At 36.7% G+C, this 22,553-nt stretch overlaps 1 protein-coding gene and 1 pseudogene across 9 annotated transcripts in view; one reads left to right on the forward strand and one right to left on the reverse strand.

The window, feature by feature from the left end:
- Positions 1-2,480: 2,480 nt before the first annotated feature.
- LOC137244736 (beta-mannosidase-like) lies at positions 2,481-13,789 on the forward strand (annotated as a pseudogene).
- A 2,834-nt stretch (positions 13,790-16,623) lies between these two features.
- LOC137238071 (xaa-Pro aminopeptidase 2) overlaps positions 16,624-22,553 on the reverse strand; it is a 33,016-nt gene continuing 27,086 nt past the window's right edge. For all 9 annotated transcript variants that reach the window (XM_067762656.1, XM_067762654.1, XM_067762657.1 and 6 more), the window contains 8 exons: positions 20,532-20,855; positions 20,132-20,476; positions 19,950-20,062; positions 19,629-19,896; positions 19,081-19,525; positions 18,950-19,018; positions 18,723-18,895; positions 16,624-17,241 (listed from right to left, as the gene is read on the reverse strand). In XM_067762656.1, coding sequence (XP_067618757.1) covers positions 16,990-17,241; positions 18,723-18,895; positions 18,950-19,018; positions 19,081-19,525; positions 19,629-19,896; positions 19,950-20,062; positions 20,132-20,476; positions 20,532-20,855 — 1,989 coding nt within the window. In that variant the 3' untranslated portion in view covers positions 16,624-16,989. The remainder of the gene's footprint in view (positions 17,242-18,722; positions 18,896-18,949; positions 19,019-19,080; positions 19,526-19,628; positions 19,897-19,949; positions 20,063-20,131; positions 20,477-20,531; positions 20,856-22,553) is intronic.

Below are 22,553 nucleotides of genomic sequence, written 5' to 3' on the forward strand. Positions count from 1 at the left end.
TCCAAAAAAGTAAAAGTTTTGGGATTTGCCCATATATTTTTCTGAATAATTTTTGGACATATGTTTTCAAGAGGCCTTTGGTCAACTTGCAACAAATCTGAAAAGGTTGGTGTCCCAAAAAATATTGCTTTCTGTACAAAGCTCAACATTTCATATTACCACATCAATACTTCACTATTAGGCCTTCGACAATTTTTCACTCCAGAAGTGAAAATGCCGAGAAAACATTTAGCAATAGGTTGCATCAGCACGAAGCAAATTCGTGATGACTTCGGCGAGACTGTAAAAAATTGTTTGAAAAAGTAATGGTGGAAATTTCCAGTATTAGTAGGAAATATTAATAATTTTATAAGGACCAGTATTCTTTGAGAACCAAAGCCTAAAATCTACAGAAATCTGCACACATGGCCAAGGAACATCTTGTTAATGGGATCCCGGGGATATCAATTGCATTTTCATGACGAATCAGGCCTCGAATCACAAATCATCTGTTAAATCGCTGTTCGATTACTTTAGTCATTTGTTCAATAGTGTATTTCAAAAATTTTTGTAAACGATACCAGTCGTTGCATTATTTACATATTTTAAAATTTTTGCTTAATTGGCTGCTCATATTTTCTCTATTATATATACTTAGAAATGAATAGTATTATGTAGTCTGATTTTCTGTAGATGCATTTGAAATAAAGGTTGGTTTGAAACACAAATAGGCAATTAATGGTACTTCAACTTATACACCACGAGGTGAAAACAAACCTTTCTTCCATTCTGTATGTAGCCCTTTTCAAGACGATATAATTATTGATTATTGATGAAAATTGTGTTTAGTGCACATTAACAGAAAAAAAAAAATTTATGAGAAAAAGTGCTAGTTCATAGTGCTGCATTTTCATTTCTCCTAACAAAACAAAAAAAAAAAAGATGTGCTTTTAAGGGTTGGGTTCCTCCAAAAGTGGTGCCCGGTATACTCACCGTTTTCAGCGGCACCGCTTTTTTGTAAGCTTCAAAAACTTATGTACGTTAGACGATCAGCAAAATTTAATTTTTATATTTTTGCATATTTTATTTAGCTCTTTTATTATTTCTTTAAAAGCGCATACAAGAAAAAACATATTCAAAAAAATCACAAGTCAAAATGTTTATTTTTTAGATAACTTAAAATATTTGACAAAATGTTCCCCGCTTGGAGTATGGCTGTGGCAATGCGAATCCATACCAGGTGGTGGCTAAGCGAATTTAACTAATTCGGTGTGCAGAAGAATGTCAAGTCAAAAGAAAATTTTCATTGATTTCGATTAACTGAAATACTGCTGTACAAGGCTTTATATGGAAAATAATCATCAAGGAGCAATCAGCTGTTGGGATAACAACATCTGGTACTGCATTCGCCTTGAGCGGTGGGAAAAAACGTTGATGAACGAGTTTGTACCGTCATTACGGCCGTAATTTTTATTGCCCTGCTGCTATATAGCGTTACAGTGAACTTCACCGTCTTCTTAGTTACCACTTAATTACTTTTACATTGCAATATTTTTGACAACGAACTCTACCGCTATGTAACGGCCGATACATAGCGGCACCGCTTTCGAGGAAACGAAGCCTTTAGGACGTTTGCTCACGAAGCCAGCGATTTGTTATATCATATTGTGACGAATTAAGTGCAATTCCTCTTATTTGCAACCTTCTACTAACGTTTGAATCACTCAACTATTGAATAAATAACTCCGCTATTCAATAATGCAAAATGGTCTTTATGCAAGTACTTCACAATACTACTACTTCTCTACAGATAGCGTGCTTAAATCAAACTCATTGCTGATTGCTCAGATTGCGCTCTTTTATACTCTTCGATTTCCTCGTTCCATATTTCTACGCGCTTCTATTTCTAGAATTTACTTCTCGTTTACAAGCTATAAATTTCTCAGCTATAACCACAGATGCACGATTTTATAGCTTCTCTCATAGCCCATGCACGTGTATATGTGAGTGATACTTGCACAAATGATTGCATACTTTTGAGAGTATCTCAGATATATGCATGTGTTTGTGCGTTACTCTCCGCTGCTTGTATGGACATATGGGTAGACATAATGATTAATTTGTTGATGTGCATACAAGTCACTGCTTAGTTTTGGCTTAAAGATGATAGTATCCTTTAGTGTTGATAATATTCGTCACAATATTTTGAATACCTAGTGCGAAATTTTGTGAGGCACCCTTTATTATGTAAATATGTACCATGTTTATTAATTATATTTCGTTTAATTGAATATATTTCTGCAAATATATTTTTGCAAATGTTTTTTATAAAATAAAAATAGAGGCACTGTTTCCAATACCGCCACAGCGGAACGCATGGAAGCCACCAACAGACTTTCAATTATTTGAAACATCTGTTCTGTGTGGTTGTTAGATCAATTTTATCTGAGCATCTTAGCATATATTTTAACAAATGGCATTCGAAAATTTCTTGTCTGCACTTTTATTAACTAAAATTTCTTAGTCTGACAGCCGTTTTACAAACACTTCACCTTTCCATATGTACATATAAAAGCTTGCATTTGAAGATATGATGTCAGTAGTCATAACTTGTCAGTTTAAGTGAACGTTTAAGAGTGCATAAGAAAATAAAGTGTTTATATATTTAGTCAAGATTAGGCTAATTAAAATCAAACACGAAATGATTTTTAAAAGAATAACAGTCCTTTTTGCTCTATGCCTTGCCGGCTTGGTTGCTGTAGCGCGTTCTAATCTTATAGATATTATAGACCTCAACACGAATTGGACGCTTACAAATCAAAATTTGAGTAAGATATCAAAACTCGACTTTTAATAATTCACTTTGCGCATTTCGATGAAATTTTTTCTCCCTTTACAGCTATTAGCAAAAGCAATATTGCAATTCCATCTGGCGTCTACAGCGCTTTATACGGCGAGGAAGTATTGAATTCCTACAATGATATTAATATGCGCTGGATATCACAAGATATACGCGGTCATTTAAAGGTTGAGTAATATTTTGTGAATTCATAGTCTCTTTTTGATAAAGTGACAAGGCATCTAGAATATTTTGATGAAAATGTTAGCAGCTAGTTGGATATATATATTGATCGCTTCAGTGATCTCATGAAAACCAATCAAAAGATATTTTCAAATAGATATTCCCGGAGAGAATTACATATATAACTTTAAAAAGAGATTTGCTAGTGTTCGTGGAACTTTAATAAGATTAGTACAACCAGATCTACATGAAAACTAAACCATGATGCATACGTAGACTGGCATATTAAAAAAAATGATCCGGACAGGATTTGCATTCCCCTCTGAAATCTCTCAACACTTTCGAATCATACCCGTAGATTTGTGGGCGGTACTACTGTGAGTCTGCGTCAGCTTTTGGCCTTTTCAAAAAGCAGAGTAGCCTCAAATGACCTTTTATCAATGGTCATAACTTTATTAACCCCTTATTAAAATTTTTAAAATTGGGCAGAGTTAGCGATCCTGTTAATCAATAATATGAAAACAAGGAGTCCGTATTCAAAATATCCATCACAATTGTAAAATTTTATTCATTAAAATGTACGCAATATTTAAAAATTGTGTAACGTCAATTGAAAATTGTATGCACCCTGAAATAATCTGTTTGGCACATTATTCTATTCAAGATATGCATAAAAAGTGGGCTGCCAATTATTTCAAATGTGATCTGAGAAGGTTGTAAGTTTAGTTCGCAATAAAACTAGGGAGGACGCATAATCTTCCAAAAATAAAAAAAAGAATTTTTACCCTAGTAACTGTCAAAAAAAATTATTTAGCATTCGAACCATTAGTAAAGTTTGCTTGGTTGTAAATCATTTAATAATGGGACTTCACTGTTAATATGTTACAGTATTAAAGAGGTTAAAGTGGCCTCTCCTAAATTGTAGCAACCTTTTATTTTTTCGCTGACTCTTTGTAAACTTATCAGAGTCAAAATCTTCGGTATTGAATGGCAAACTAATTTTAGTGTCGTGCCGTATTTTATCATATTATAACATATATGGCTAGGGCGACCATGAGTGAAATTTTTCACAAGTTACCATTGAAGCCCTATAAAAACTACCCGTTAATAACAGCAACATGACTTAGAGTTTTGGAGCACCTGAAGTGCAGGTCATATGGTCCTAGAAGCCTAAATGGATCCGTTCGTTATCCACCATCTCTAGCTCTATACCGCAAAGGTTTTGAAACTCGAACATCAAATGCATAGTATTTTGTTCCAAGTAATTTTGAATTTTTATAAAACGCATCGATTTTCAGAACATCGCATATGAAATTACGTCATTGCCTATTTCGAATATAATTTCCAATTGTACGATTTTCAGAACACGCCTAAAAGTTCTCTGTCCAGGTAGAATAGGGAAAAATCTAGGAATTTGCTATTCGTTCAACACATAAAATAATCTAACTAGTTCTGTACAGGTCAGAATATATAGGGCATAGCCCGTAAGCAGGCAAATATACGTTTTCTATCCTGGGACCTGTCTGAACTCTTTGCTTAGTTGTGGGGCATTTACATATATGAAGCATAGGACCTGCTTATTGCTTATTAAGTTCAATATTTTTATTAGTTCTAAATTGTAACAGAAGCTTGGCCTGAATTAAATAGAAGGTATATCACACCTTGTATAAACATAAATATATTTTTGTCATAATCCCGACAATACGAAATCCAGTCAATTTAGAAATAATAGTATCAATTAGAGTAATCCTATTAGCCAAAATATAGGCAACCAGATCCCGACCAAGTTTCTGTAATAATAGATCAAATAAATAAAAATATGTTAAAAATAAGGCAATTTTAAACAAATACTTTCATATATTTTTACAAATTTATTTACATATTTTAACCCGATTGTGTACTTTCTGGACTAAGTATGGTCGAGGTTTGTTGGTGCTAAGTTAGGTTAGGTTGAACAGGATCTCACATAGACTGAATGAGTCCGTAGTGTTGCCAATGTTGTTAACAACCAAAACTGAAAAACCCTATCAAAAACCAGAACCTATGTTATAAAATAACTCCGTCCGCTTGGAAAACAAGAAGCTTTCTAGGACCTATGCCAATTGCTCCTTCTATTTCCAACAGCTGTATCATTCCTAATGTAGTCCTAGCCTGGCAAGCGTAGGGCACGAGCACGAAACGTACTCAATTGTTTCCCACTCCAACCCGCACTTCCTATCAATGACGAAGCCTAATTTAAGGGCATGTGACGTTAGAAGGCAGTGTTCAGCCGAAATACATGTCATGAGTCTACAGTCCTCTCCTTTTCAGTAACTTTGTTAATCTAAGGTTATAAAACCTACAGCTGATATTCGCCTCTTTACAGTCCCACGCTTGGTTCCACGTCTTTTCCACTTAGTCCCGCCTTCTCTTCATCTCATCTAATTGAGACGTCTATGGAGCAAGCTTCGAGGAATTTGCCACTTTTAGCTAGCACATCCGCCTTTTCACTTCCACCTTGGGAATAGATGCCCTGGGACCCAGTATCGATGTATTTTCTCCCCATCCCGATTCTTTCCAGGGACTGCTTACACTCCAACACATTTTTAGATGCTGTGCTTTGTGAAATTATTGCCTTAATTGCTGTTTAAATGTTTGTCTATATAAATTTTACGCAGCTACAGTTTAAGCTATTCCCAGTATTTCCTTTATTTGGCTAGGACTACTAATTCTTCCGGAAAAACGTTACAGTGATCTGTCAGCTTGTTGGGTCTGCTTATATTCGGATCATTTCCACTACTTTGGAATCATCGGTGTACTCGTGTATCGCGTCGTCCGCTTGGTTAACTTATACTCTATTCTGAACTTGGTTTTAATTGTTTTTCGTGATTTTGTATATTGGGTTTATGTTGTATACCCATTATTTTTGAAAATGTAATGAATTTAAGCGTGTACTTTCTCCCCCAATGCCGCAGTTTCACGCAGTCACTTGCCAAAACACATTTGCAATTTAACATTCCACGGCATTGACACGGTAGCCGAAATTCGTTTAAATAGCCGTGTCCTTGGTCGCACCGATAACATGTTTGTGCGCTACAGTTTTGATATAACTGATTTGCTCAGTGAAGTGAACGTGCTCGAGGTAGAGATATTCTCGCCGATAAATGCGGCCAAGAAACGCGCAGATAAATTCGCAGCCAATTCAACTTATTATCCCCCAAATTGTCCCTCCGATCGCTTCCATGGCGAATGTAATATAAATATGTTACGCAAAATGCAATCGAGCTTTGCATCGGATTTCGCACTGGCAGCGCCATCTATGGGTATTTGGTGAGTATTCGACACATAATTTTAAGGGATCTCATAAACTTCATTTAATTCATTACAGGAAAATGGTTTCGCTTGAGTGCTATGAAGTTGCAATTATACGCGATATAGACGTGGCAATTAGTAAAACGAAAACTCATTGGAAAGCCGATATGCAGATATATCTTGACGTAGGTGGAGGCGAAGATTTTTATGCTGAGATTAAATGTTATGCTTTGTGAGTTCGAAAGTTTATTGAATCAAGCGTAGACAATAATAAGTGTTTATGGATTTCAGTGGTCTTCTCGATGAACCCGTTGTTATTAAAGACTACAAAAAACAACGTCTTTCAGCAAAAAATGCAGTTATAACAATCTCACAAAATTTCCCGCTGGTAAGAATTTACTTTGATAATGCTTCGCCACATCAAGAATGTATACCCGAAATGAGCCCCATTTTTTGCTTAAAATCTCTCCACTCAGAACTCCGTTATTGCTTGGTGGCCCAACGGCTATGGAAGTCAAAAACTTTACACATTTAACTTTATACTGAATGCTTGGTTGAGTAATGATGGTCCGGTTGCCGAATCGCCAACGGTTTCACAAAAGTCTATACGCGTTGGGTTCCGCACCGTCGAACTTGTGGAACAGGAGATGCCTAGTCGTGAGTTGAAGAAATATTAAATAACAAGATAATGATTAAAATATTTGCTTTGTGCTTAGCAGGCAATGGCTACACATTCTTTTTCCGCATAAATGGTGAAGACATTTTTATTAAGGGAGCCAACTTCATGCCATCACATATACTGCCGGAAAAAATGTCAGACGAAGAGAGACGTGAGTTTTAGAGCATACTTTGTTTTCTTTTTTTATCAGAAGAGCATAGAAGAATTATTTATGAAACAAACAACCCTTAACCCTCATATTAATTCCACAGTCAATAAAGCAAAAGGAATTTTAGCATTTGTGAAAAGATGGGCAAAAGAGTTTAGTGATCCTTTCTTTACAAAAACCCTTTTTACATCATTGGTGAAGCCGATATTAGAGTATAAATCGATAGTTTGGAATCCGCGTTATCAAGTTCATGTGGATAGACTAGAATCAATTCAAAAACAGTTTTTACTTTTCGCCTTGAGAAATCTTCAATGGGACTCTCCGTATAATCTTCCTCCTTACACTAATCGGTTAAAACTAATAAATCTTCCTACCCTTGCAAGTCGTAGAGAAATGCTAGGTGTACTATTTATGGCTAGACTTTTAAATGGATCGTTTTCAAGCTCATTTCTTTTGAGCGAAGTAAACTTTAATGTTCCATGCCGAGTTTCAAGGCTTTATAAACCTATAATTCTTAAACAATGCAGAAGCAATTTCCATTAAACGAACCTTTTCTGTGTTTGTGTGAAGATTATAACTCTCACTCGAGAATAATTGATGTTTCGGACTCGCTCTTTACCATAAAAAAACGGTTCTATCTTCTCTTAATAATAAAAAAATTATATTTATACTTTTAATATATTGTATTTTGTGAATCTATATTTCTCAGCTGATAAATTTCTCTGTAGCTGAGCGGTTTTAGATCTCGACGCTTAAGAAGCCACTGCCTCTCAAAGACTCGGTAACAAAAAAATAAAACATAAATAAGAATTAGGATACAAACAAAACAACAAAAAAACTATGTATGAAGTAAAAAAAGAAAAAATTATAACAGGATTAGCCTGGTTTCATCGGGCCACTTTAGGGCAGTGCGCTGCCACAACGTCCGAGAAAAAAAAAGCTTTGAAGAGTGACTCCTGCTTAAACTCAAAGGGTTTGAAGGTGTTTGTTTTCGTGTGTGACCGCGATAGCGTTTAAAAAACTTGTGGATATGAAAAAGGAAAGATCTGCCTACTAATTCTTGCCTGTCGTGGTCTCAACAATTAATTGCTTTCTCGCACCACAAGAAATACTCTCCCCAGAAGTCGCATAGTCCGAGTCGACGGCGACCTTCGTGATCAGTAGTTTAGTTTCGAACTTTTCAATATTGAAGGAGGCCTACCAGAAAAAATTTCGTTTATTTTATCTGGATTAGGCTATGTCTGTCCAATCGTAAGTCCTTATGTGACCACGAAAACTTGAATAAATTTAGAGTAATCTCATTGAAAAATACAAAAAACGTGATTGCTTAGTAAATAAAGCAACTCCAATAACCAAATTTCATGTAGCAACGCCTTATTTAAATTCTCTACAATTTTCTAATTTATACTTCTGACAAAAGCAATTTTTTAAATATTATTGGTCATAAGACAAGAACGGTTTAAGTTTTCATCGCAAAACTATTTACACTGATTACAGTAGACATAAGGAAGGAGACTAGACTTGGTTAACGACCACGCCCACTTTTATATAAAATATTCTTAAAAGTATCGTAGCCGAATGTAATAGCAAACATCTTTGGACCGATTAATACGACGATTTCACCAAATCCAAGTTCCGTGTTTCCTTTCTTTTTACCAATGCTGTATCATGTCCAAAGAAATCGGGAGAGGTATCAATAATCCGAAAGCGATATTTTGCATAGAAGAATTGGCAAACTCTGAGTTTAGGCTCGGTGAATACATAGTAAAAACAGCACCGAAAAGAGTTTGAAACCCACTTCTCGGCCTTTCGCTTCAGCCCAAGTGCCTTAAAGTCTTCAAATATTTTCTTTGTCCTCTCTTTGTAAAAGAAATTTTGTAAAATGTCTGTCTATAAAAGTTGAGTAACTTTGGTACCATCTACAAGGTTCATTCAAGTTTAATGCGAATTCTAAACTGAAAATCTAAACTGGTCTACCTTTAGAAATAAGATTCACTTTTGATCTCAACATCAAAATAAGCTACCATCTCTTTTAGACTAAACATCGTTATGTATCAAAAAATCTAACCTAGTTCCAATTTATACACATTAAATCCCAATCCCCCACAGTCACACACCTACTCACATCAGCCAAGGATGCGCATATGAATATGATACGCGTTTGGGGTGGCGGAATTTATGAATCGGATACTTTCTACGAACTCGCAGATAGCATGGGCTTGCTAATTTGGCAAGATTTGATGTTCTCCGGCGCCATGTATCCAGTGCATGGCGATTTTCTTTCTTCAGTACGTAAAGAAGTTCAACAAAATATACGACGTATTGGCTATCATACAAGTTTGGTGGTGATTGCCACAAACAGCGAAAATGAATTAGCTCTGGCACAGAATTTATATGGCACACTAGTGGAACAAAAACGCTTCGAAAAAGAATATCGTGAACTGTATTTGAATAACATTATTGCACAATTAAAATCGATGCAGCAGCCTGCACGTATTCCCCTACTTGTGTCAACACCGTCTAATGGAATACGGGGTGAAAAATATAATTACATTGCGCCCGATCCCCAGAGTCCACAGTATGGTGACGGTAAGTAAATGAATATTTTTTTTTTTTTTTTAAACTTATTCCATGCGCCTGTTTGTTTCCTTGATTCTCCAGTGCACTTCTTTGTGGTTCACGAAAATGGTTGGCATGTCAATATCTATCCCACGCCACGCTTCGTCTCCGCGTATGGTTTCCAAAGCTTGCCGCGTATGGAGTCATGGAAACGCAGTATGGTGGCAGGAGATAATTTGATGGATTTAATGCGTCATCGTCAACATCATCCTATGGCTATGTTACCGATTGTGAATTTAGTACGTCCAAATCTACCATTGCCCCTAACAAAAGACTTACGCTACACTGATGCACTCGTTTATTTAAGTCAAATAGCACAAGCAATGGCTCTTAAAGTTGAAACCGAATGGTATCGTAGTTTACGAAATAGTGAACATCGTACAATGGGCGCACTATATTGGCAATTGAATGACATTTGGGTGGCACCTTCTTGGTCTACAATTGACTTTTATGGCAATTATAAGGTAAAGATTTATAATATTATGCAAGGCTACTTGACCTATTGTGTTGTCAGTGCAAATAAAACAAGTTTATTCACTGTTACAGCCCAACGTTAAGGTAAAGAGTTGGTTATATTCAGTCAAACTTAGTTTTGCCACTGATCTGGAAATTTTTTGTTTTATCCGATTTTTTCGTAAATCGAAGAAAACTAAAAATTACAGAAGATATATATTCAGATTGCTACTTGAATCGAATCTCAAATGAAACCTTAAACATTGTTTTTGCATCCCACATAGCTCGCCTACTATTGGGCTAAAGAATTCTTCGCTCCCACCACTATAATGGCTATAAGCGACTCGAAAGCTGGTGCTATCAATATATCGGTGGCCTGTGATCAGTTAGAGGTACCTACCGAAAGTTTGCATATATTGGTACAACTTTATAAATATGACAACTTAACAGCAGTGAACTATACTTCATTCGACATTATTTTGGTAAGATTCACCTCTTTCACACACTTTTGAAATACACTTTAGAAACGATATAATTCCAACACCCGTTTATGTATATTAAATTCGGGGAAGCAGTTTAAATATATACCTTTCGATTTTGTTGTAGGGTTAAAGCTCTATTCAGTACTGTTTAGAAAAAAAAAAAATTCAAAAAAAAATCGTTATAAAACAAAATTTATACACAACGATTTCAAAAAAATTTCGAAGCTATACATGGAACGGTTAAAGGTACAGATACGAACTTTAGTGTGTGGCTTCGTTATTTAAGGCGAAACAGCTTAGAAAAATTAAAAAATCCTAAGGCACATATATCGTCTTATCTCTATAACTTACAAGGATTTAGGGATAATATTTCAGAAGACTAATATGTATTGGCGGCAACCGTAGTGTGTGGTAGGCGACACCGTATGCCCTGGGCAAAGCAGCATCAAAATTTTAGAAATAAGGTTTTTCAATTAGTTTAGGCAGTGTTTGGCAAGCGCTCCGAGTGTATTTCTGCCATGAAAAGCTCTCAGTGAAAACTCAACTGCCTTGCAGATGTCGTTCGGAGTCGGAGTGTTTTAGTAGGTCCCGTCCGGCCAATTTGTAGGGAAAATCAAGAGGAGCACGGCGCAAATTGGAAGAGAAGGTCGACCTTAGATCCGTTCGGAGGTTATAGCGCCTTACATTAATTTTTTTTTTTTATATATCTTTGCATCGACTTTCGGTAGCGATTTCTCGAGAATGTTTGAAGGTATAGTAATGAGATTTGGTATGCATATCTCTATTCCAGCAAGAACAGCTTTGGGGTGAAATAAGAAAGCTTTCCAAAAGGGGTTGGCCTTACTAGGCGCACCCATACCTTTTTTGAAAATTCCTTCAATAGTTATTTTAGGTCTACTTATGTGCGACATTGACCCACTAAAATTGCAGTCCTGTATCCTAAACGTTACAAACATATCATGACATAATTTATATGTCTATTATTATATAGAATAGAGGGTGTAGACTGTTTTATCTTCTTGTTTGTTTTCTTTCTTAAAAATTAAAATTTATATTAGCCGTGTTTTTTTTTTTATACGTTTCGTTTGCACGTGAAAAAAAACGCCTATCCTCGCTTAGATCACGCTTAGAAGACCCATCTGGCGGAAGTGGTTAAACGACTAGCTACAGCAACAGGGTGTACCGAAAAGCGTAGACCCAACCCTCTGTTGTATTTCTGTGTATAACATATAGCTGAATCAGTTGTGATAGATAGTGGACGCGCATAGAATACATGGAATTAGTGCAGAGGGTGAAACATGGACACATATTTCAGTTACATCTGAGTATAATGCGTATTGAAATTTAGTAGTACTAATTTTATGCGTAGCAATCTCAGAGGTGTATTTAAAGTTTGTCGCTTAGCAGTCCATATAAAGTTTAAGCGTAAACGTATATAGAAGTGAAAAAAACACAGTTGTTGTTCCAAAAAACGAATTCTTAAATTACTGGCAATGAATGCACTTCAAAGCAAATGGGCAATTCCCGCTATGCAATTACAACCAACTGTCATAGTTATTTGTTATTACTCCAACGCTCAACAGAAAAAACAAGCGATTTTCTTGGATTGTATACCCAAAGCCGAACAACTTTGAAACAAAGAAGAAAACAGATGGTAGTACAAACTTCACATGTTTTCTCTTACAACTGACTTTAAGGTTTAATTTTTCTAAACAACAGAAATATCCACAGGAAATATATTTGATAATGGAAATGGTACTAGAACCATGAGAAAGTCTTCGAAAGAAAGCACTTTTAAGGCTGGAGAGGACATGTCTCCAATCAGTGTCATTGCTCTAGTTAGAAACAGTTACCTAGTAAAAAATGTAAAGACATCTTTTATTTAAGTGCCCGATTAGACACTATAGCATATATACCCTATTCAACCGATTTTTCAGAAATTAGGTTTTTTGTCATTATCTTACTCAAATTTTTGAGATAGACGCTTAAATTTCACCGGACGCTTTCGTATATAGCAATATTGTTGTCTAAAAAAAATCGAAGAGATCGGTCGTATTATAGTATATATACATTACATCCGTTTTTTAAGATAAGAAGCTTTTCGTAACTTCCGTCCCATTTAACAGCTAGAAGCTTTAAATTTCACTACATTCTTACGTATAGGGCAGTCAATATTGTCTGAAAAATTTTTTTAGTTCGGACGTTTATATAGCATGTAACCCATACAACCGATTTTTCAGGTATGAAACTTTTCGTAGTTCCTGCTCTATTTTAACAGCTACGTATGTATATTGAGTAATATTTCAGTATTTGATTTTCTCCACCTTTTAAGTATTGAATAACTTCTACCGATTGATTTGTGCGGACATTTTTTTACCTTATATATATTCAATCTAAACGTTTTACCTTTACTCCTACAGAAAAGTAATGCTGTCACTTACGGACGCTCACTTCCTAAAGATCAAATCTTTATAAATAGCACTACGCAAAGAAATACCTTTTTGAAATTTATTTTACATGATTCAATTGCGGAGCTTTCTTCGAATTATTTCTTTCCAAAATCTATCAATGAGGCATTGGGCATTAGTAATCCGCAACTCACTGTAAGTGAAACCTGCTCTTCTCTCTCTCTCGAGTTTTTTTATAATCATGGAACATTTTTTTTCCTTTTACAGTTCGATCTTAAATGGACACACTGTACTGATCAAGGAAGTAGCTATAAGAATGCTTATACGTTGAATATAACCGTGAAAAGGCCAGCTCTCTTTGTTTACATCGACATTATACATCCAAAAGTGAAAACGTTTAAACTCTCACGCAATGGGTTTGTTCAGACCAGTACGCTGGTAGAGGTGGATTTGAGATTTAATGCGAATGTGTGCGTTATTTTACAGGAATCTGATGTGATAATTAAAACCGTAAATGATTTTGTAAAATAGAAAATATTTCATTCTGAGCCTATTTGTATATTAAGCTAAAATTTACATAAATTAAAAAAAAAACTGTGTTATACTGATTTTGAATATAAAGCAAGTAATCAAGAAAACTAGTATGTACAGCTTCATACGCAATTTGACGTTATTTATGTAATTAATTGAACAAATATAAATATTAATTTGAAAATCTTAGTTAATAAGTTTTTTAGATAACTGTCTTCCACATCTGACCTGACGAATTAATAAGCTTTTTCCGTCTAACTCTGCCCCCGCCCCTCTACACTTTTTCCTAATCTTTTTATTCACTCCTCCCTCCGTATTTTTCGCTTCATCTATCTCCATCTTCGTCTCATTCTATCTCTTTCTCAGTCTCCTTCTCTTTCTCTCTTTTCTCTTCTCTCAAGTTTTTCTCATTCTTATTCATATCTTATTGGCAGTCCCAGAGGGTGGTATGTATTTTGTTCCAATCCCATTCCGAGTCTCAGTCCCAGTTCCACTCCGAGTCTCAGTCTCAGTCCCAGTCCTAATCCCAGTCCCAGTCCGTCTCTGGTCTACTTCCCGGAAAAAGGCATCGTAAATTTATATACCAAATTTCAGGCAAATCGAATAGGACGTATGTAAATAGGTATGTGGGTATTATTAATTCATGTCTTTATTTCGGCTTGGCATGCATATTTATCAGTTTTGCCAGGTTGATGCGACTAAATCGAATATCACAATGAAAATTACTTAAAAGATATTAAAAAGATATCCAAAATACACACACATTCTAGGGGTATCTGGGTCCATGTTTTGGCCTATATCTCGAGACCTTAGTCACCAATAGGTATGAAAAATACCCTGTAGTAAAGCACTCATCAACAGTTTTCATTTGATATCCATATTGTATAAACATTGTCTCGGGGTATCCGGGTCCACGTTTTGGCCTATATCTCGAGACCCAAGACACCCAGTGGTATAAAAAATTATCTGTAGTAAAGCACACATCAACAGCTTCAATTTGATGTCCAGAATGTAAAAACGCATCCTAGTTTTACCCTGATCCATGTTTTGGACTATATCTCGAGACCCTAGTCACCAATAGTTATGAAAACTACCCTGTATTAAAACACTCAACAGCTTTTATTTAATATCCATATTGTATAAACACATTCTAGGGGTGCCCGGGTTCACGTTTTGGCCTATATTTCGAGACCCTAGTCACCAATAGGTATGAAAACTACCCTGTACTAAAGCACTCATCAACAGCTTTCATTTGATATCCATATTGTATAAACTCATTCTAGGGGTGCCCGGGTCCACTTTTTGTCCTACATCTCGAGACCCTATTCACCAATATGTATTCTGGTCCACTTCCCGGAAGAAAAATTATCCGACATTTTATCTTATATCGCTACCTACATGCCAAATTTCAGGCAAATCGAGCCATATATACGATAGTTTAGAATAAATCGGTCCCTGGTCCACTTCCCGGAAAAAAACTTTTCACAAACACTCTCCGGGTTCCTACTAAGTTATCCTAAAAATTTGAATAAAATCGGCGTGGTAGTTTCGGAGTCCATAAGCCTCATACAAACATACAAACATACATACATCCTATTTTATATATATAGATGATGATTGTCCTTAAAGGGTTGTTGCAGTGAAGAACGGAAGGGAAGAGCTAGTAATGAAGCTGAAATAAACGTTTCCATGGAATTTCTTTTGGAAAAGAAAGGTTTTTGGGAGATTTATCGTTGTTGATGGTAACTTGCCTGATATACTTTCCAGTAGCTTCTAGCCAATACCAACCAACCCTTATCCCCTAGTTCCATTAGAAACTTGGGGGTTGCCAGAGCCCCACCTGCGAAAAATTTGTAAGTTGAATTCATACTTAATACCTCGCATAGGTGAAGTTGGCATTGGCTTGCGAAAACTGTGAATTGCGCTTGTCAACCCATTAAATCCCATGGACCCCCAAGTACTGTTGTTCGCTGTTGTAACCCCTCCTCTAATTATTAAATGGCATCTGAATCAATGTACCTGAGGTACTCGGATATTTTTCCGACTAAGGGCCATCACTTCAACTCACTTCACTTCAGACGCGACTTCTAGGGATGCCTGCTTTCGTCTTCCGCGGGAATTTAATATTGAGCTCTGAGAGCGGGACTCATCAGCGAAGACTGTGGTTTAACAAACATGTGTCTATAAGGCTGAGGACATACTCAGGGATTTTAAGGTTAAAGGGCTGTATTGGCTGCATCAGGCAGTTGTTTTTTTGGATTCCCCGGTTTGTGGTAGTTCAATAAAAAGTATCTGTTCATCATTTCATTTAGCTCTTTTATGTTAAGCATTCTCAACTTTCTGTATAATTGATATCCAGAAGTCACAAGGAGTCATTCTGAAGCAGTTCTGAGCTCAGTGTTCTGGCAGGCCTCCAGTTTCATGCAGTCGATAGCGTTCTATCATCTGCCTAGTCCACGTCAGTGGATCACTGTTGGTTTAGCTATTTTATTCCAGAACCCTACCCATTCCTCCTGCCGATGTGGTTCGTTCCAATATAAGTGCACTCCTCAATCGTGAAAATCGTATGATTCTAATGATTTGAACTCTCATCTCGACCTTTGGTATTCCAATTTAGCAGCATGGAAATAGTACTTGCAGAACTAATGCGACGTTTAGTACGGTGAATAGTGAATCCACAGCTCGCCAGATATTTCTATCGTCAGCGCAGGGCTCAGAAACTGCGTTGCCTGACAGCCGATGCTTATTCCAACAGCCGAGACACATCAGTATACATGAATCCGTTCATGCACTGTCGAACGCCGCTTTGAAGCCGACAAAAAAGGTGATGCAGATCGATTCTCCTATCTTGGGTTTTTTTCCGAATTTGGCTTGTATGAAAATCTTATCGTGGAACAAAACTCTTGAGTATTAACTTATACTCGGTGTTATCGTTTGATCATTAACTACAGCCGACTTACGTGAAATTTTGTAAGTGTTAAAACCTTTCCAAGAAATCGTCAAAATTCACTTCAGTAAGTTATTTATTACAAAAATAGTACATTAAATTTAAATTCACATTATAACATTAGGGCACTTACAAGCACATGCATACACACATACATATATTATTTACAGCCTTAAATGAATATAAAATGAGAATTAGGCACATTATTAAAGTTGAAATACATTTCGTTAGGATTTCGTTAACTTTTTTCTCATATCAAGTTATAATTAAATATATAATCTTGCTATGCATTTTGTGTTATTCTTTGATAAATAACCAATTACTCTTTCTCTATATCTATTATTTCCTAAAATACTAGTAAATATTAAATAATTAGTTATATTAATTATTTACATAATCTATACGTAATTATAATCGTTTCAAAATTTCACTAAAGCAGCCACTTAAGGCAACTACCTATGACAGTTAATCCCAGCAAAACTGCAGGCACTGTAACCGTTAGAAAACTACTCGTTCGATTGCCAGCACCACGCGCGGCGCGATAGTCATCCTCGGGCAGATATTCACGAACATGGCGCGTCTTATTCATCATCCAATAGAAAGCTTGCATGTTGCCTTGACGCTTTAATTCGCCACCGACCAGTTCGCGAACTTTAGCATTGTACTCATTGAGATAGCGTTTCTAGTAGAACAAAAAAAAAACGAGCGGGATATGAGAAACATATACAGGGGCGTAGCGACGGCGTGAGGAGTGGTTTAAATCCTCCCCCTGCCTCAGGATCATTTGATTTTTTAGGTCGTTATAATTCAAATATTTGATGTTTTTATATCTATGTTAATAAATTTCTTTATAATTCTGCACGTATTTACTTTGTTGGTGATATTATATTTTTAATATGCAAGCATATGTATGCACGAAGTCAACATTTATATATTTTAATCATATTCTGTTTCATAATATTTCTGCAATTTATTAAATATACAAGTGTACATGTTAACTTTTACTATAATTTCATAAAGATGTTTCCTTGTAAATTTGCCTAACGACCATCTACATACATATCAGAGAACAGCAAAAATCGAACACAACAACGTTCGATTACATTCGGCAACATGATCGTGTTGAATGATCCAACTTGCTTAAATGAACATAATCGACATTGATTTAAACTCAACCAACTTATTGCATGCGTGAATATAACCAATTCAGGCGTTTGCTCGTTTGCCTCAACAGCGATAACATTCAGCGGAATGAAAAGGCAAATATGAAAACTCCATGCGTCTGAATATTTGCATGATCCTTTTGCCCTTACGTCACGCCGGCAAGCTACATATAAAATAATATGTACCAGACAGTTGAAGAAGTATGCCCTTCTAATGAAATCCCTATTATTTTGCCTAGAAAAAGTGCTGAAACAAACGCGGAGGATCACTACCGTATACAAATTTGTATCCCATTTCTAGACTCAGCAATTCAGAATTCGGAATGACGATTCAACATTTTAAAATATAAAAAACACATTAGTGTTTTTTCCGTGTAGATATGACTTTTTTAAATAAAATTGTTTTCTATTCGATCAGTTTCCTTCTTTTGAATTTTATATACGTATACTTTAGATCTCATGCATAGGCTCTAAAAGCATGAATTCTACTTATTCCTGAAGGAGGTACTTCGGTTTTTCTTTTTTTTTTTATCAATTTATCTATGATTAATATTACAGGAATGCGATTCTGTGGCTTTTCCTAACGTTCACATGTTGTTGAAAATCATGTGTAAGCTTGCAGTAACAACGGCAACGAACGAGAGATCTTTTTCAACTCTTAGGCTGATTAAAAACTATTTGAGAAACACGATGAGTGAAAATCGATCGCAGCCATTATGCGCATCACTAAGCATCCACCGTGATCAAATTGTTACCGTTGATGAAGTTTTAGATGAAATGGCAAAGAAAAGCCGACGCATGCGCTTGAGTTTTTAATATAACCTTTTTCATATCATATTCTAAATACACGTACTTTAATTTTAAAGCTAAAGACAACATTTTTTTTATTTATTTAACTGAAAAAAAAAATTTTTTAACCTCCTCCTCCACCAAGACAATTTTCTGGCTACGCCCCTGAACATATATAAAGGTTTCGTATCATTTTTAGGTCATATCTCACCTCCATTGCATTTAAGAGCGTGGGATCAATTAGCTTTGGTTCGAAGGGCACTAAAGTTACATGTCGGAATTCCAAAAATTGCATACCATTCGGATGTGTCTTCCCTGTATCCACTACTTCGAGCACATTTTTCAAGCGTACACCAAATTCACCAGGTCGATAGAAGCCAGCCTCTAGAAATTTATCAGATTGATACGAAATTTTTCTCCACTAAACAAAATACTTACCACTCGAAAAGAAATAGCCTTCATGAAAGTGATATGAACCCTCTTGGCCATAAGCTATTGATATCGGAGCTATGAAAGATATACCATGTTATTGAAAAATAAATTTTTGATTGCGCTATTGTTAAACATACGCTCATTAACAGCACCGTAAGCACCTATGCCACTGCCTGTTGTTTGTGGAAAGTCTACCATATCTTCCCATTCCAAACGACGCACCAGCACATCTACTCCAGATGCGCGCAAGTTTGAAGGAAATCGTAGTTTCGCCAATTCCAACATACCCGCCAGAACATTTGTATATGCACGTTTCATTTCAAGTGTGGGTTCACCAAAAATAAATGTACGCGAAACATCTGTTGTGCCTTCATAATATTGACCACCCGATTCGATAACCAATAAACTCTGATCATTCACTTCGATATCAGTCACATTGCTAGATATGTAATATGGCAGTGCGGAATGTTCACCAAACGCTACAACGCTGCGCTTCGACAGACCACGCGCATTACTCTGCGAGAGTCTGGAACGATCAATCTCGTATTTTACTTTCTCTTCGGTCCATTGTTCGTCGAAAAACTAATAGGAAATAGGAAATTAATATATAATATGTAAAAAATGAGTACGAATCACGCAGTTATATCGAAAAATTAAGACAAAAATTAGATATCTATATACGTACCCTCCCTTCCAGAATGCTCATAGCCTCACAAATAGCCGCCGCATCACGTACATGTGCCTCACGCATTCCACGCTGCTCTTCGGGAGTCTTCTGTGCGCGCATGAATATTATTGGAGAAGATTCTACATAAATTATATTGCTAGGTAGTGCTGCAAAAACTGCCTCAGATGAACCCTCTTCTTGCACACAAGGACCTGGCACCAATATACGCTTCCAAATTTGTGCATACGTACGTAGATCATTCCAGACTTTGTAGTATTCCTTAATTCTGTAAGTAATTCATATATGGATGAGGGATATTAAGACAATAGCAGGACTTACTTCACGCAACGTTCGTTATAGCAATCAGTACGTAAATGAAAATCAATACCCTGTGTCATCTTACTGTGATCAACATAGAAGAATATCTCATCGTGACTAACTATAAGGTAGGACTTGTAGAAAAAATTTGTATTCCTTTGAGCCTGGAATTTCAGTCGTAAAATAAAATTATTAATAATTACCTTCACCACCGGCGTGTATGGTATATCAAGTCCGCGTATATTAAGTAAATATGCGATTTCAGTTAGTGATGTTACTATGATCGCATCACAACTCATAACCTGTAACTTCGATCGCAACTCTTCGACTTTATCCTCCCACCTATCACCAGCAAATTGACGTTCTTGCACTTTAATTACAAAACTTTCTGGACTCGGACGATCAACCCATATCATATCCACCAAATTATTGTTAATCCTGCTGAGCACTAGTAAACGGCTAGCTAGTTCACGTTCCCAACGCATCCACAAATGATGAGGCACTAAATGTGGATCAGCACCAACGCGTTGCTCAGCATATAACTTAGACTGTGAATAAGCTAGAAAATAAGCTGAGCTAAATAATAAGATATTCTTTACTAACCGAAAGCCATGTAGTTATCGTAGTTGTAGAATTCATACGATACAACTCCCATTCACAGTCAATTTCTGCATCTGCTTGCTGCACATAACGATTATCCACCCATATGGCGGCAGCATGTTCCGTTACCACTGCAAATGCTCCAATACCTGTAAAGCCGGTAAGGTAGTAAAGACGTCGATCCCGTTCTGCCATTTCAAGATTCATGTGCTCATCGTATGGTGGTAAAATGTAAGCATCGATCTCCAAACCGCGCAGCGCAGATCGTATACGCATTTGTTCGCGCAGCGCGTGTAGGCGATTACGGTGCTCATTTACGGGCTGAAGCTGAAATATAGAGGCACAGAGGTTCGTGAATCTATATATTGTGCAAAATCAACTAATAATAGGACCTGCTGGGAAAGGCTCACGTAGAGTTTACAATGACTTGAGCGCAATTGGGAATTGGTTGGGAACTGCTTTTGCGTCCAAACAAAATTTTTTCCTGTAAGGCTAAATGTGAATAAAATATTGTGGAACCTTCTAAAGCTTATAGTAGCTTACTTTATAGTATTTGCCTGCTCAACCTTCATTGTTTCGATCCAGACATACACAAGCGTCTATATATAATTTAATAGCCAGGCGGTAATTAAAGCAATAATCTCACACAGGACTTCATTAAGAAGTATCCTGGAATGGAAACAAGCATTAGAGAGACTTCGCTCCAGCCGGAATTTACATCTATACTGGGTTTCCGCTCATAAAGCGATAGAAGGTAACGAAATGGTCAACAAGTTGGCAGAGGAATGCGCTACACTCGATGAATCCATGTTAGACGTCCAATCCGCTTGACAGAGTAGCTTTTGATTCATCAAGCAAGTAAGGCGTAGAAAGAAGCGCGGGCTGCAATATTCCTAAGATCATTTGCAAACCCTACGATATCACACTTAAATAGTTTCTCATATCTCGAAAGAGAAAAGTCTTAAGGCTTATGATTTGCACACTAGGTTAGGTTATGTTAGGTGAAGAGGTCGTGCGTGAGTGTTACCCACACTTCCACTCGGAGACATTTTTGTTCATTGTGGGTTGCGGCAAATTCGTGTAGCCTCATTACCTCCTAATGGTCCTCAACGAACCACTTGCTTTCCCTGATGAACCCAAGAAGAAGCGATACGTCCACCTTTGATAGCACAACGACCTGTGATGACACTCGTAAGTACCCTCACCGCAGATTTGTTCAGTTTGAGAAGGAAGCTGGTGCCTTTCCTATACAAGCATAGCCATAAGGTCCTTGAGAATTCGCAGTCAACCCTATTGGTCGATTCTCCCTAGTTGATAACTCAGCGGCGGTCGGACGGAGCTGTCCACCTCACTTATTTCTAAGTCGGAACCTTTCCTAGTCATCTCATCCGCGAGTTCATTATCTTCAATTCCGCTGTGCCCGGGGACCCAGCAAAGGGAGAATTGAGATGACTTATAGACGCCTGAGAGGCTATACATCTCCTCACGATGTCCGATTTTATCATAATGGACTCTAATGCCTTAAGGCATTTTTCACACTAACTGAACACTGCCTTCTGGCGTCACACGAATTAGACCTCTTCAGTAACAGCAGACGTAGGACGGCTGGCTGCAGGCAGAAACGGTTGAGCATGTGTTGTGTTCATATCCCGCGCTTGCGAGAACAAGATTCCAGGTATGGCGGAGATTCTAGTATACGCCTATAGGACGGAATTGTTTTATAACATGAGTCCTGGTACCTAAATGGGGGTTTCTGTTTGGTCGTCAAACAAATTCTAGTAACACTATGGACACATTCAGTCAATGCGAAGACTTTATTGAGAGACCAGCTCAACCTAACCTAACCCAAGGGAAGATAATCATATACAAAATTTGTAAAATATTTATATAAAATTATTATTTTTTTGCTACCCCATCATTTGGCAAATGTACTCTATGTTTTATTGCCGTTTGAATGAGAATAGTTAATACATCCAGAGACCTAACATTTATTTCGACTTTGGTTATCTGGACCACAGAGTCTAG

The sequence above is a fragment of the Eurosta solidaginis genome, chromosome 1, assembly GCF_040869045.1.
Source record: "Eurosta solidaginis isolate ZX-2024a chromosome 1, ASM4086904v1, whole genome shotgun sequence".
Lineage (NCBI taxonomy): Eukaryota > Metazoa > Arthropoda > Insecta > Diptera > Tephritidae > Eurosta > Eurosta solidaginis.